The sequence below is a fragment of the Acinonyx jubatus genome, chromosome B1 (genome assembly GCF_027475565.1).
Source record: "Acinonyx jubatus isolate Ajub_Pintada_27869175 chromosome B1, VMU_Ajub_asm_v1.0, whole genome shotgun sequence".
NCBI classification, from domain to species: domain Eukaryota; kingdom Metazoa; phylum Chordata; class Mammalia; order Carnivora; family Felidae; genus Acinonyx; species Acinonyx jubatus.
In genome coordinates this window covers 118,908,344-118,925,297 of record NC_069382.1, presented here as the reverse complement: position 1 = coordinate 118,925,297, position 16,954 = coordinate 118,908,344, and the positions used below count along the sequence as shown (strand labels likewise).

The 16,954-nt window shown below is 35.8% G+C and overlaps 1 protein-coding gene across 3 annotated transcripts in view; it reads right to left on the bottom strand.

Moving 5' to 3' along the window:
* Positions 1-16,954, bottom strand: part of EMCN (endomucin) — a 101,578-nt gene that overhangs the window by 53,864 nt on the left and 30,760 nt on the right. For all 3 annotated transcript variants that reach the window (XM_053217103.1, XM_053217102.1, XM_015076752.3), the window contains exons 2-3: positions 10,551-10,670; positions 4,146-4,223 (exon numbers count right to left, since the gene is read on the bottom strand). In XM_053217103.1, the coding sequence (XP_053073078.1) occupies positions 4,146-4,223; positions 10,551-10,670 (198 nt within the window). The remainder of the gene's footprint in view (positions 1-4,145; positions 4,224-10,550; positions 10,671-16,954) is intronic.

Genomic DNA, 16,954 nt, shown 5'->3' with positions numbered 1-16,954 from the left:
TGGGCCAAGGAATAAATAACAAAGGATATTAGAAAATACTTTGAGATAAACAAACATGGAGATGCAACCTACCAAAATTTATGGGATGTAGTGAAAGTAGCACTGAGGGAATCTTATGGATGTAAACATCTATTTTATAAAGGAAGAAAGATCTCATATTAATATTCCATTCTACCAACTTAAAAATTTGGTAAAAGAGGATTGAACTAACCCCAAAGCCAATAAAAGGAAAGAAATAATAAGGATTAGAGAGAAGAGAAATAAAATAGATAATAGGAAAGAAATAGAGAAATTAATAAAATAAGAAGTTGGTTCTTTGGGAAGACTGACAGAGTTGACAAAGCCTTAGACTGACAAAGAGAAAAGAGAGAGGACTCAAATTACTAAATCATGAATAAAAGTGAACATATTGCTCTTATCCTTACAGAAATAAGAAGAGTTATAAGGCAATGCAATAAGCAATTGTATGCTAACAAATTATATAAACTAAGTGAAATGGGAAAAATCTGATTTCCCAGGAAATAACCAGCTATGACAAAAACTGAGTTAAGAAAAGAAAATCTGAATAAACCTGTAATGAAAAAAGAGACTGAGTTAGTAATCAAAAAACTTTCACAAAGAAAAACCCAGGACTAGATGGCTTCACTGGTCAATTCTACCACATGTTTAAACAATAATTACCATCAATTCCTCATAAACTCTTCCAAAAGTTAGTAGAGGAAGGAGCACTTCTTAATTCATCTTATAAGGCTAGTGTTAACTTGATGCCAAAATTATGCAGAGACATCACAAACTTTTCTTTCTTATGAATATAGACCCAAAAATTCTTTTTTTTTTTTAGTTTATTTATTTATTTTTGAGAGAGAGTAAGAGTGTGAGCTAGGGAGGGGCAGAGAGAGAGAGAGAGAGAGAGAGGATCCCAACCACGCTCCACACTGACAGTGCTCAAACCCATAAACAGTGAGATCATGATCTGAGCTGAAATCAAGAGTCAGGTGCTTAACCCACAGAACTACCTAGACACCCCCTAGACACAGAAATTCTTAACAAAATGATAAAAATAAAATCCAGCAATATATAGAAAGGATTTTATGCCATGGTGAACTGGAATTTATCTAAGAAATGCAAGGTTGGTTCAACATGTAGAAATCAATGTCATATGGCATCTTAAGAAAATAAGAGATAAAAATCACACAATAATCTCAATATGCCAAGAAAAGGCATATGGCAAAATCAAACACCTTTGCACGATAAAAACATTCAACAAACTCGTACTAGAAGTGGGCTTCCTCATCCTGATAAGGGGCATATATGAAAAATGCACTATAACATCATACTTAATGGTGAAAGCATTCCCTATAATTAGGAGCAAAACGAGAACGTTTCCTCTCACTACTTTTATTCAGTGTTGTACTGGAGGTTCTAGCCAGGGCAAATAGATAAGAAAATAAAATAAAAAGCATCTAAAAATTAAAAAATAAAAAGCATCTAGATTGAAAAAGGAGAAGTAAAACTATATTTGTAAAATCTTGTGTATAGAAAATCCAAAGGAATACACACATGCACAATTTAGGACCAAAAAATGGATTAAGCAAGATGGCAAGATACAATATCAGTATATGAAAATACATTGTATTTCTATACAGTAGTAATGAACAATCCAAAAACAAAATTAAGCAAATGATTCCATTTACAATAGCATGAAAATGAATAAAATATTAAGAATAAATTTGACAAAAGAAATGCAAGGCTTCTATGTTGAAAACTACAAACATCATAAAAAAATTAAAGACAGCCTAAAATAAACAGAAAGTTTTCCTATATTTGTAGATTATAAGATTTAAGATTGTTAAAATGGCAATACTTCGCAACTTGATCTGAAGATTTGATGCCACCCCATCACAATCCCAGCTGACATTTTGCAGAAATTGACTAGTTAATCCTAAGTTTCATATGAAAACTCGAGTGAATCAGAATAGTAAAAATAACGCTGAAAAAGAAGGAAAAAGTTGGAGGACTCACATTTTCTGATTTCAAAACTTAATGCAAATGGGAATCAAAAGTGTATGATTCTGGCATAGAAACAGATACAGATTTGAGTCCAGAAAGAAACCTCATACATTTATGGCCAACTGATTTTCATTGAGAGTGCCAAGACAATTCAAATAGGGAAAGAGTAGTCCTTTCAACAAAAGGTGTTAGGACACCTGGTTAATTGTGTGCAAAAGAATGAAGCTGGACGCCTACCTCACACCATATACAAAATTAAAGACTTAAATGGAAAAGCTAACATTATAAAATTCTTAGAAGAGACGATTGGTATAAATCTTTGTGACCTTGAGTTGAGCAATGGTTTCTTAGATTTGACCTCACTGGTGGAAGGAAACCAGAATATGTCACCTTGAAATATGCCTCTTTGGCATAAAAATTATTTTAAACTGCAGCCAATTAAGAGGCAGCCAATGCAGAAAAAGCTTTTCTGCTAAGGGCAGGATACATATTTTCCTTTTACTGGAGACAGACTTTTATCAGCCCAGAAAAGGCACTAAGGGAATCTGCAAATAAACCTTACTGGGGTGTCTGGGTGGCTCAGTTGCTTAAGTGTCACTCTTGATTTTGGCTCAGGTCATGATCTCACGGTGGAGAGATAGAGCCCTGTGTTGCTGGCTGTTCTGGGCATGGTGCTTGCTCTTTCCCTTTCCTTCTCCACCCCGACCCCTGCAAATTGAGCATGCTTGCATGGTGTACACTTTCTCTCTCTCTCTCTCTCTCTCTCTCTCTCTCTCTCTCTCTCAAAAAAAGTCTCAAAAAAAAAGTCCATCAATTTCCTTCTATATATTTACCCTCCCTTAGTTTTCCACCCTTGGAAGCCTAAACTACTTTCTTTGGTACAATCATTTAGCTGTGAACTTATTGTTCTTTGTTAAAGATGCTATATAAGCCAAAATTCTAAGCAACTGCTTTGAGTTACTCTTTGTTTGAGGCCTCTCATGTGATGTGTGCTGTCCACATTTATTTTTTATCTTGTTTTTTATCTTGTTAATCTGTCTTCTTGTTAAAGAGTCCCAGCTGAAAACCTAAAATGGGTAGAGGTACAGATTTACCTTGCCTACATGACAGAAAAAAAATATAGGTAAATTTTCCTTCCTTAAAATTAAAGATTATCGTGCTTCAAAAATTACGTCAAGAAAATGAAAAGACAACCTGCAGAGTAGGAGAAAATACGTGTAAACTATCTACCCAATAAGGCTCTAGTCTTTAAAATATATTAAAAAATGCTTACAACTCAACAATAAAAAATAACCCAATTTTTAAAAAACAAGGAAGAACTAAATAGACAGTTTCCCAAAGAAGATATACAAATGGTTGGCAAGTAGATAAAAAGGTCACTAGTCATTAGTGAAATGTAAATCAAAACCACAATGACATGCACTAGAATAGCTATGATGAGAAAGACCGACAACGAGTATTGATTAGAAAGTGTTGAATTGGTGCCTTCATACATTTCTGGTGGTACTGTCATATTGTAGAGCTCCTTGGGAAATCAGTTCCTCAAAAAGTTAAGACGTAGAGTTACCATGTGACTGGGTAATTTCACTTTGAGATACATACCCCCAAGAGAAATGAAAAGATATGGTCATAAAAACTTGTATAAGAATATTCATAGCAGCATTATTTATCATAGCCAAAAAGTAGAAGCAACTGAAATGTCCATTAACTAATAAATAAAATGTGGTATATCCATACCATAAAATATTATTCACTCACAAAAAAGAATGAACTACAGATAAATGCTATAGCATGGATGAACCTACGAACATTATGCTAAGTGAAAGTCAGACATGGAAGATCGTATACAATACGACTCCATTTATATGAAATTTCTAAAATATGCAAAGAGACAGACAGTAGTTTAGTGGTTGCTGGGGAGGGTGGGAGTAGGGGGAAGTGGGAAGTGATTGGTAAGAGATATAGGGTTTCTTTATGGGGTGATAAAAAATGTTCCAGAATTCGATACTGGTGATGGTTGCAGAATCTTGTGAGTATCCTAAAAACCATTGAATTGTACACTTCAAAAGAGTGACTATTATGGTATATGAGTTATACTAATGGAAGAAAAGTGATTGAAAATGATGACTACTTACCTTCATCTTTAATTGTTGTAGTTAATGAAGAAAGTGTGGGCAGCAAAGATGAATTTAAGGATTCCTTATTTGCTGTTCCTAGTTTGATAAGATAGATGACATTATTATTAATCACAATTTCATCTCACCTGCCAAGGAACAAATAAAAGTCAGTCAAATCTGGAGGTGAACTACAATCCCTCTGCAGAGGTACTGGGTCAGCCTTTGCCTATCTTTAATTTTCTACTTTCTATCTCCTTTTGTCTGAAATAAGGAATATAAGTACTGAAAACTTGGGATGACTCAGTGAAAGCACACACACACACACACACACACACACACACACACACATTTTTTCTGTGATAGGCCCCTAAAGCAAATTTTCACTGCAGATAGTTACTTGGGTATCTTTAAATATATATATTAAAAACAAATATTTTAAAATTATTTTGTTTTTCCTAAAGAGAAAAATAACCTAGTCAATAGAACTTTCACATCCCACCCAGAACTACATTTCATTTTGCTGATTTAGTTATGACATTGGAACTTCCCAAATTACATAAATCATAAAGGAGTTTGCAAACTATTGTAATTAATTTGTCCGTTTATGAAACATTCATTGAGTTCCCAGTCAAATGGGTGCAAGACCCATTTCTAGATTCTTGAAGGCAGTAGTTAACTCTTAGTCATCTCTTTAATCTGAGTAGTATCAAGGTTAATTCCTGGCATATGGTAGGCAAGTAGTAAATGTTTCAGATAAGGTGCTACTCATACAGGACATGGGGACCAACAAAAAGACGAAGATCCTCTTTAAGTAGTGAATACGACTTAACAGTTTGACACCTGTAATTGTCAACATTCCCTTCTTAAAACACGTTAGGATACCCTTTTGTGATTAGGACATAATGTTCCATTTTTACTATGTGGCATATATAAAATCCCAGAATGCGCACTGTTTTGGTGGGGGAGGGGAGGAAAAATTTGGTTCTGGACAGTTTAACACTTTAAAACCCATCCAGAAGAGAGTTGTCAAGGTTAAGCTGGCTGGAGCTGTATATCGGAAAATACTAAGGAATGACAAGGAAGTTAAGACCTTTGGAGGAACACTGTGGACACACGCCTCCAAGCAGGGGGTGAAGGATTTGTCTTCTGCCCCTCTGTCCTCACCACTTATTAGAGGACCTCGGTTATTATAGAAATGGAAAGTGGCTGTAACAGGTGGATTCTGTGAATTACAACATGGAGATTGGTGAGGCACTTAAGAGTTTCTCAAAGTCTTCTACACCCAATATGTGGTTATATTTTAAAAGAAGAAACCAACAAAGGAAACGTTATTCCTAAAAGCTAGGTTTGGGATTTTGCATTGCCCACTCACACAATGCCATCTTAAAGTAAAGATGTAATGATACAAATGAAGTGTCCCTTCCAGCCAGGTGTGGCGCCTTGGTTTTCACTTCATCACTACCAGTCTTGGAATCTTGGTACCAATAAGAGGCTGACTTGAATTTTTACAGTCACCTTGTTTCCTGTGTTTCACTGGTATATGTCTCATATATCACATGAAAATTCAAGAATGGGGAAGATTACAGGAAATATAGGACACATATAACAATAATCATGAATATAAACAGAAAAAGTATCAACTGTGCATAATTCTTGGGTTTCTGAGGACCTTGCCCCCCCCCCCCTTTTTAATAGCTATCCTGACTTCATGTTTGATAGAGGGAAGATGTGTAACAAATTTGAGCTTTGGCCCACACATTCAGCCCAAATCTGTTTGGCTTCAGTTTCAGCCTTGGTCTTTGGAAAAGCAAGAGGTAAATGGCTATCCATTTCTGGTGTTCCTGAGCTTGTGTGTGAACAGTGATCTTGTGATCATGCCCATGATCATTGTAACTAATCAATATAACTCTATCTATAGCAAAATAGAGCACAATTTATTTTAGCTTTATTGTTAATGTATGAATATTCACTTTCAAATATGGATAAGCAATCCTCATATAACTTATAATAAAATTCTTCTTATGTGTTAAATATGTTGAAATTCTGAAGTATAAATGCATCCTTATTATTGTAAAAATCATCAAGGTTTAAAGAAAATGTCTAATTTATAAGCATTTTATATCTTGTGAGTATAAACTAAAAGCAAATGTCAGTTTAGCCACCACAAAATTCCATGACAAGGAAACAACAAAAAAATTTGTACAAAGATATCCCAGGTAAGTCATTTCCACTTCAAACTCAATAAGGAATGTAAAGACAATGGAGAACAGAAGGAAGATATGGAGAAAAACATGGTACCCAAACCTTTTTTTGCCCCCAATATTATAAGAAAGCTTAGAAGACTGTCTTTCATACAGTCTGTTCTTTCCAGTTTTATGGTAGTCAGGTTCCAGAGAGGACATCCATCATAAACGTCACCATAACTGGCACGCTATACGGAAGAGATGGCCAAAATTACCTGGCCCCTCTACTGACCTCAGTTGGAACTGAACATCTATTGAGTATCAGAAATGTGAAATATTAGTGCTGACAAATTAATTCAGCTAATTAAAGAATGTTTGACTCTTACGTGCTTTAAAAATCAAGCTGAGGGGCGCCTGGGTGGCTCAGTCGGTTAAGCGGCCGACTTCGGCTCAGGTCATGATCTCGCGGTCCGTGAGTTCAAGCCCCGCGTCGGGCTCTGTGCTGACAGCTCAGAGCCCGGAGCCTGTTTCAGATTCTGTGTCTCCCTCTCTCTGACCCTCTCCCGTTCATGCTCTGTCTCTCTCTGTCTCAAAAATAAATAAACGTTAAAAAAAAATTAAAAAAAATCAAGCTGAATAAGTTACGTTTTAAGAATAAAATTTCAGGTTTATTTTTGTATCTTAGAAGTTGATTTTATGATGATGGCATTCAATGTCTGCCAAATGTTGATTCTAACTCTGGCCACTTGGCCTTCGAGCAAAATGGGCAGTGCACTTGGTACATATCTAGGAAGAGATCAAGTCCCATCCTTCTAACTCGGGAAGCCTCTGAAAGCAAGCCCCCCTCCAAGCAAAGCTCCATTAGTCACCTCTGCCACTGTGGCCATGTCGTTGCAAGAGTGCCTATCTCACTAGCACATATTCCACTTCTCTAATGGTAAAATTTCTGCCATGGTCAAGGGAAAGAAAATTTACGTGCTTTAGATAGATATAAGCACTATTAAATCAGGTAACTTTTGACCTTTAAGCAAGAAAATCTGACTTGGGAGGCCTTAAAAGGAAAAAAAAAAAAAAAAGAAGCGTCTCTAAGTTGCTTTTTTTTTTTTTTTTTTTTTTTTTTTGGTAAATACTTTTATCGTGTCTAAAATGCCCATGGTGCCCATGAGGAAAGTAGACTAGAATCATTTTATCATAGATACACTTTTCCAATATTATTATGGTTGTTGTGGAGGATGAAACAATGTATAAAACTCCCCAGATTTAAACTCCTCCCAAGCCTGAAGTCAGGAAGCCACGTATACTGATACACTACTTAGAATATGAGAATTTGAAACAACTTTTACATTATCTTTGTATTAATTACATTACCTTTAACAGCATGGGCAATATCCAGTCTGTGTGTGTGTGTGTGTGTGTGTGTGTGTGTGTGTGTGTGTGTATACATATATATGTGTGTATATATATATATATATATATATATATATATATATATATATCTCCATCCAAATATATATATTGGCACACAGCCCAACCCACCCATGTTTTTAATACAAAAGTGGTGATCAAATAAGCCAGACAAACAGGAGCTCCTTTATCTGTCTTCCTTGTCCATGTTCCCTCATTTTCCTATAAGCACAATGGACCATCCTCTGACCGATGTCTCCACTGGTCCCTACTACCATGCTGGACTTTCTGCTTCTTATACCAAATTAGAGAGTAGATTATAGACATCCCAGCCTGCCTTTCTTTCTTCTGCATTTCTTCTGGTGCTTCTGTGCCAGCACCTTCTCAGCTGATTTCTGGAGAGACTCCACGATGGACTTCATTCCTTCCCTTAATCTCTCTCCCATTGCCATATCCATGCTTACTAGATTTTAACCCTTATAACCCCTCTAAAGAGACATTAGATTCAACTGAGGCATTAGCATTATTAATTTGGTGGATTTGGTAGTGATATTGTAGTTTTACAATAAAACATCCATATTTTTTGAGATGGACATTTAGTGTGTGAAGAAAATGGCAAAAAGTCTGAATTTCCTTAAAAACACTAGATAATAGCAAAAAACAAATAAACAGGAAGAAAGAAAAAAAGGAAAAGGAAGGAAAGAAAGGAAGATAGAAGGGAACAAGGGAGGGAGGGAGGAGAAAGAAAAAAATGAAGCAAATATGATAAAATCTTGATAATTATTGACTCTGGTAGATGGGTAAATGGGTATTAATTATAGTATTCTTCATTTGTGGTACATCTAAACATTTTTATAATAAAAAGTAATAAAAAGCAAAGCTTCACTGGCCTATTACAATTTGTACAATTGAATGTGAATAATTTAAAGGTCATGTGGGAGAACTTTTGAAGAACACAGATTAAAGTTTAGTTTTTGTTAACTGAGTAATATACAGCAATCAAAGTGTCCAAAGAAGAGAAATAGAGAAAGATATGTACGTGTGTGTATGTGTGTGTGTATCTGATTTCAAGTGCTTTACCAAGTGAATTGTTTCAGACAAGGGGCTTCAGGGTCCCCTACAGGATCCTCCAGTGATGAAGTTATTAGGATAGTCTCCTAAGTATATGAGTAGGTATAGAGTTTCCCTTCCCAGCCTGAAAGGAAAGATGCATTTCTGGGGTCACAAATGACAATTCTGCCTGAATTCCTTCACTGAACCCTTCACCTCTGACCTTTCATGGTCTTTTAACATAGTCGTTGTGTTATTTCGACATTGTTAACCACCACAGGTCACTGAGGAATGGGCTAGGAATCCTCTCACTGGGAAGGCGTGAGTTCCAAGGAGTTCATGCAAAAATTGTAAAACTTCAACCTTTTGAGTCCGCATGCAATGTCAGCACCTACCTTCTCTTTATTGGTACTTTTTGGGGGATGTTATTGATAACAAAAATAACACGCTTTTACCGCATTGGTGCAATTTTATGTCAAGAACTCAGCTGACAACTCACAGAAAGAGTGACAGAAAAAGACAGAGAGAAGCAGCAAATACTTACACTTTGTCAAAGTTCTAGAATGCCTCTGCTTAAGCCTCGAGAACATAGGACTGAAATAATTTTTAAAAATAAAATAAAAAATCTATTGTGCAGGAAGTTGGCTGCAGGCTTCATGAACCCTAGTTTTTTTGACTGTGTCATTTGGAGTTTCCCTTGGTTGGCAATAAAGGTTGTACCACATTCTGGGGATAAAATCCACTGTGCTTTTCCTCTTTGTGCAATGCTTTCTCCTGGTTTGGTAGAGACGTTGTAGAAGAATTGGTTTGGTTTCATCTTAGAATTGCACATTTCAGAAATAGTGGACTATATTCATCATACTCTTTTTCTTTGAGGATCACTATCCCTTTTAAGTCCAGTGAACTAGCCCTCGTGTCCTCTACATGTACTTGAATTTGGTGTTGGAATGAAAAATGAAGAGTAAGTAGAGAGGTGAGAAAAAGAGGTGAGAAAGAAATTCATTCATCTCCTCATTAGGGTGTGTGATTCAGATCTTCCTCTGACCTTAGCATTCTAACTGGAATTTCTGCCCATAAATGATAAATGATAAATGATAAATGATAAATGACACCTGCTGCCCAGGTGTCATTCAGTCCATTAACCATAATGATGACATGGGTCGCATGGGTGGCTCAGTTGGTTAAGCAGCAGACTCTTGATTTCGACTCAGGTCATGATCTCACAGTTCGTGGGTTTGAGTACCAGGTCAGGCTCCGTGCTGCAAGTGTGGAGCCTGGAATTCTCTCTCTCTCCCTGCGCCTCACTCCCAAAATAAATAAATAAACTTTAAAAAAAAATAGTGATAGCATTGCTATCGAACCTTACAAATTAAATCTATCATCAGCCCTATGCAACTAACAGATCAATCTGTTATTAATACAGTTTTACCTTGTTAACTGTGCTGCTTAAGTGGACAACTGGAATGTTTAGAACCATATTTTTATGACTAAGGAAATGGTAATTTTTTTTATTTTCTAAAAATAAACTTTGTGTATGCAACATTCACAATAGGATTATTTTCAAACAGGAAATGATCCAAAAGAATATCATCAAAGAAGCCCACTGCCATCTCAGGGCTTTGTATGCAACCCAAAATAACACGTAAGTTTCAAAAGAGTGAAGCAGCACAGACCTTCATAATAATAGATACAGCACATCAAATTATTTTTCTGTGATCAGATTATGTAGATGCTACTAATTTTATTTGTTGCAGTTAGAATAAATTTCACTAATTGCTAATCCTACCTTTAGGAGACGCTCCTGATGTTGATTCCAAAACAGGATTTGGTATTATGCTTGATGTTGATACAGATATTTCTGTTGCACGAGTTGATGGTGATACACCAGTGATTCTGTTGTTAACACCTGAAAAAAATAGCTTATGTTAAAGCAGCTGCATTGAAGTTTACAATTTATTTTGCCAAATAACACTAGTATATTTAAGCAAAGTAAACTGTATGTATACGGCTGCTAACCCAGTAAGCAGGGCATGGATTTGAAATTAATTTTCTAATTGTAATGAATTCAGCCTTCAGTTCAATATTCATTCACTAACTCCGTCTGCCTCTCACCAACGACGTGAATTTTCAAGAGAGCCGGCAGGAGCAGTCTATAGCTCTGAAACAAAATGATTCCTGAAACACTTAGGAGGAATAAATGTATAAATTGAAATTTGACATTTTTTTAATTTAAAAAATTTGTTTAACATTTATTTATTTTTGAGAGAGAGAGAGACAGAGCATGAGCAGGGGAGGGGCAGAGAGAAAGGGAGACACAGAATCCGAAGAAGGCTCTGGGATCTGAGCTGTCAGCACAGAGCCCGATGTGGGGCTTGAACCCATGAACTGTGAGATCGTGACCTAAGCCAAAGTCGGCTGTTTAACCGACTGAGACACCCAGATACCACTAAATCGGACAATATTTTTAATCCCACTTCACTAACGTTGTGAGATGAACTAATTAAATGGATTTTCTCTGGGCAGTGGATGTTTTTACTAAATATTTTCATAGAACACTGGAATTATTAAGTAGTAAAATGTCCGTATTCATACATCTCTTCTTGATATAAAGCATTCCCTCCACTCTCTTTTTCTATAAACATTCCAAAGGAATAAAATATATTTCATTTTCAATTTTTAAAAAATTTTTAAAGGAAGACCATACATTTTATTATTTATTTTTATTTATTAAATGATTTAGTTCTCTATATTGGAACAATCAAAGGCACAAAGATGAAGATGATAATTATTAGGTATATTACATATTTAGTTTTAATAATTCCTTTTTGGCAGTAGAAGTCAATATTTAATAGTAAGTTTTAAATTTTCATTGAAATATTTATTCGAAGTGAAGTATATAGAACTTAATTCTCAGTGATTTATGGAAATATTTGTTTTACACAATATTATTGAATTTGTTAGCATTTATAGAATCCTTTTATTCTTGCATTTGTTGGTCTTGTCTCTATACAGTCACTGTCGTGTTAAAGATCAGAAAATAGCAAACAAAAATGTATAAAGGTCTTGGACAAAGTATTCACGTCCATGGAAGGCATTGTTTCTGTGCTGTTACTTCATCTGTATAGAGTATATATAGTATAGCATGTTAGTTAAGAGTATGGACTTCGAGTGACAAAGACAAGTTTCAATGCCAGTCAAATTGGGTATGTCATTGCAGTAAATACATTGACTTCTCAAATTTAAATTTCATCCAAGATTTTCCTCTTTGAATTTGGGAAAAACCAATAATCTTGCACAGTTGTGAGCAATATTTCAGGTGTCATGAGATAGAATACACTTCCTGTTTCATTTTATAGACTTGAGGTGCTTGGAAGTGTTAGCACTTGGCACTGACTTTGTTTATAGGCAGTACGCAGAAATTGCTTGATGTATTCAACACATACAGATTTGTTCAGCACATTCAGGAATGACAGAACTGCCTTTTCACAGGCTTTACAGAAGTCAAGTCAAAAGCTTTTTTCACCTCTGGGTGCACTTCACACCCTCGGTCTCAACCCCTTCCTCCAGTAGGGAGAAGGAACATAGCATGCGTGAGGTTATCTTTTCTCTGTCAGTCATTTTGTTCTATCTTTCTTTTCATCCTAGAATCTTTGATGTAACACTCATTTCTAAGTTGAAACTGAAGTTGGAGAAAGTTATTCAAAGACGCACATTCCACTTTGACTGGAAAATTCACCTGTAAATAACTTAAATGATCCCTACCTGTCAACTTGCTAAATAGTAGCAATCTCAATTTCTGAGTATAATCAACGTCCCTGGAGACTTTCTTCCTATTTCTTTCCTCCCTCCCTCCGTTCCCCCTTTCCTTCTTCCCTTTATTTTTTGCTTCTATAAACAGTTACTGCATAACTAATATGGAAAGCATGATAAGATCTAATAAAAGACTCTATGTTGTACCACATGGTATCACCCATGAGTAGCTCTCAGTCTGTTAAGGAACATAATGCCTACACACAATAAATAATCAAGGATATTCTGTATGGGTTGTGTAGACCAGTGTTTTTCAAACTGCAGGTTATGAAATAATTAAAGAGTAATTAAAATCTAGTTAGTAGATTACAGTCAGAGCTTTTGCCAAATAAAAGAGGAAAAAACATTAGAGTGATATTGCAGATAATGAGGGTAAGTATTGTTTCATGAAGTTTGTGCACGTGTGTGTGTGTGTGTGTGTGTGTGTGTGTGTGTGTGTATTTGAATAAAACATTTGTCAGTGCACAATATGTTTCCTGCTGTGATTCCAGCTAAAAATTTGAAAGCTACCGGACAAGAAATTGGGCAAGAGTTTATAAGATAAAGGATGACCACCATGTTGACATGAGCAAGGACTCCGTTATGAATGAGCTGACATAGGAGCTAGGGCTTGAAGAGTAAGTAACACATCCACATAGCTAGAAGAAGGGGTATGGACAAACGTCTGGAAGGGAAGTCAGAGGTGATTGAGCACCTTGCAAACAGTTGTATCTGGTTGGATTGCTGTATGCTCTGAAAGAGCATAGTTGGCCTTGTCTGGTACAATGCTGGCAGCTAGATCATAAAGGACCTTGAACACCAAGCCAGGGACTTGAATCTTTATTAAGTAAGGAGCCATGGAAAGTGACCAAATAGAAATTCCACTGTAGGAAAAACAATGGGGAAGTGGGTGGGGCAGAGAATGAGACAGCGCTAACCGAACTGATCTGCAAGTCCCATTTTTATGTTTACCAATGTCCATGACCTTTTGAAGTCATCATGTGAGATTAGTGAGTTCATATCCATAAAATGACTTGAGGCAAACTAAAAGCAGGCAAAATTTTAACCACTGTGTGGTAAGATTGGGAGGTACTGGGAGGCTTTTCCTCCTTACCATACTTCAACCCATTTGGCTACTGAGTTCCCTGAGTAAACTCTTAATCCAGTAGCACTCATTCATGTCTTTGTTATTAGTTCTTCAGACTGTCCATCAAAGAGAATGCCCTCCTTTGGCAAAGACTGACAAGCAGCCTGTGAAAGTATTGAGTGTCTCTATGTGCCAGGTGCCATGTGAGCACTTTCTGTGGATTGTTTCCTTTAATCCTAAAAAGATACTGTGGTGCCCATACTTGTATGATCAGCACTTTACAGATGAAGACAGTGAGGTTCAAAAAAGATGAGCAACTTGCCCACACTACACAGTGGGAAGTAACACAGTTGCAATTTTAACCCGGAACCCCTTGAATCTTTACTCTTTCCCACCACAGATCTTGCCATGGGAAGGTGGTTCCATGCAAAGCCACATACTTCTGCTCTGCCTTTCACAGGGTGTGATATTACAGGGGTAGAAGTGACTTAGATGCACAGATGTTTTGCCCTTATGTATCTAAGATGAGGAAGCAGATAAAATACCTCACTGTTTTTTTTCTTTAAAAAATATCATTTTGTCATATACATTACATACATACACATACAAAATGTGTCCCTCCATAAACATCCATAAAATAGACTTAGAGCTCCGAAGGAAATTTCCAATCTACTAAAGCTATTTATGTTTGAAAAATAAAAATAGAGATTTACTCAGTTGGAAAATCCCGCAAATAGAAACGTTCTTCTGTTATATGGTGGGAAAGAATTATTCTAAGTACCACTGTTGAAGGTTTTATTGACCACGATGCAAGTAACCACCAGTTATGCTTTTACAGCATTTTCTATAAATTTCTCTTAGGTCGATCTGGTCTCCTAATAAACTATTGAGGATAATGGCTCATTCTGAAATATTTTCTCTTCACAAGACATGATGAGGTAGCATTTCATTTTTCTTTATCTCCAAAGTAATTAAAGACAAATTTAACAAGAAGACCTGTGCTTCACATCTTTGCTTATGTCTAACCAAATAGTGCTGTTCTTAGGATGCTGTAAGGAAAACAGATGGCATTTTATCCTGATTCCACCCTAGACTGAGAGAGTACAATAGATACAATGACACTAGTTTCCCATACTATTAAAGGATGAAGCAGGATTGGGATTTTTACAAAAGTAACTATTTTAATTACAGAAATCATGAGAACTTGGAAAATTTAGCTTACAGATGAAAACCAGGGATCGTATTTTTTCCTATTTTCGAATGATCTGGTCATCTACTCCGGTCTTCTTAGATGTACTTTGTTATTATGTTTCTAAGTATTCACAAGTAGTCTCTAAAAGTTAACATTTTAGGGGTACCTGGGTGGTTCAGTCAGTTAAGCTACTGACTCTTGATTTCGGCTCAGGTCATGATCTCATGATTCATGGGATTGAGCCCCATGTCAGGCTCTGCATTGACAGCACGGAGCCTGCTTGGGATTCTCTCTCTCTCTCTCTCTCTCTCTCTGCCCCTCCCTGCTTGCTCTGTCTCGCTTTTGAAATAAATAAAAACTTAAAAAAAAAGAACATAAAAGTTAGAGTGTCATCCATCCTCATAATGAGCAGGTATCTTCTCTAGTTATCTTTTCCCCTACCAAGTCTATAAGCAAAGTCCACTGGAAAACCACTACTAGAGAAAGTAGATCTTACTTCCTCTAGATGAACACAAACACTGAATGACAGTACCTTAGAATTCTAAGACTTGAGTCCTCAAAAGAACTTCTAAAAATATCCTATTGTAACAGAAACGCTACATTTTATAGCTTAGGAAATGTATGAGTTTAAGATAGTTTCAAAAGATCATAGCAATAATTACTAAAAAAGTTCCCTTAATTCCCAGTTGAGCACTCTGTATTATGTAACAGAGAAAACCTTTTTTCCCCCCATTCTACTAAATGGAATACATTTCTGATGGAGACAATGCCAAAGTTTCCCTTTGAACTACAGGAGAAAAGATTTACTTTGCGAGTTTTATCCATAAACAAAATTTCAGCATAAAGTTTTAAGCTCTTTAAGGAAACAAAAGAGTGATTATTTAAAAAATATATATATATAGTTACAGTGTATACAAAATACTAATTACTTAATGGTCTAATAATCCTCAAAGTACAAGTGTTATGTAATAATTTCATAACCTAGATCAACTCATCTATGGAATTCAAAGTAAAGTGGATAGTTTTATATTTCAATAGCATATAATTTGTTATTCCCACTAATTCATGTTGTTTTCATACAATACCCCCTCCTGTACATCCCCACTTCCTCAAGCTTTTAAAACTTTACACACATTTTATATTGAAATAAAGTAACTGTCATTTGTTCAGTTTTCACTTGTGTTCAGTTATCATCTCCTATGCATCACAGCTTATAATGAATATGGATTCACTTCTTAAATTTACATGGGATGGCAGTGCATGAATTGGGGTGTGGTAAATAGCGGGAGGGCATTTTTCATAGTAACTTGCCAGTAATTGCTAATATTCCAACCTTGTTCAACTGATACCCTATTATCTTCTTTGTTAGTAAATAATCATTTTTGAAGTTTAAGCTGAAAATTTTAATTTTCCCTCACACATCAAAAAATATAGATATTGAAGTATATGAAAAACTATAAATATATAATATAATACACTGTAAGTTGATATATGAAAGTAAAATATATTTACACATGAATATAATGAAATAAACAAAGGCATAAATAAAATACAATACCACTTTCTCTATTCCTATCAAAATAGAATATCAAAATTCATGAAATGGGGCACCTGGGTTGCTCAGTCAGTTAGGCTTCTGTCTCTGGATTTTGGATCACATCATGATCTCACAGTTTGTGAGTTCGAGCCCCGCATCAGCCTCTGTGCTAGGAGGGCAGAGCCTGGTTGGGATTCTTTCTGTCTCTCCCTCTCTCTGTGCCCTCTCCTGCTCACACTCTCTTTCTCTCTCTCTCAAAATAAATAAATAAACATAAAAAAACCCTAAAACACAAATAACCCAGCACTTTCATGAAAGTCAAGACACCAACTCCTTTCCATCATCAGTGTCTTATCAACACATTCTTACACTAACAGTAATCCTTCTCTTTTGACATAGCAAAATTCATTTTGGTTCATTGCCAACTGAATTAAATACAGTTAAATCTTTATCAATTAAAATAAAATAACAATTATTCAGTGATGATGTGTCTTTCATGATTTCTTCTGTTTGCACTGACCCCAAATTTTATAATGTCCTATTTTAAATGTATGAGTAGCCCACTAGCCAATGAATTGTTTACCG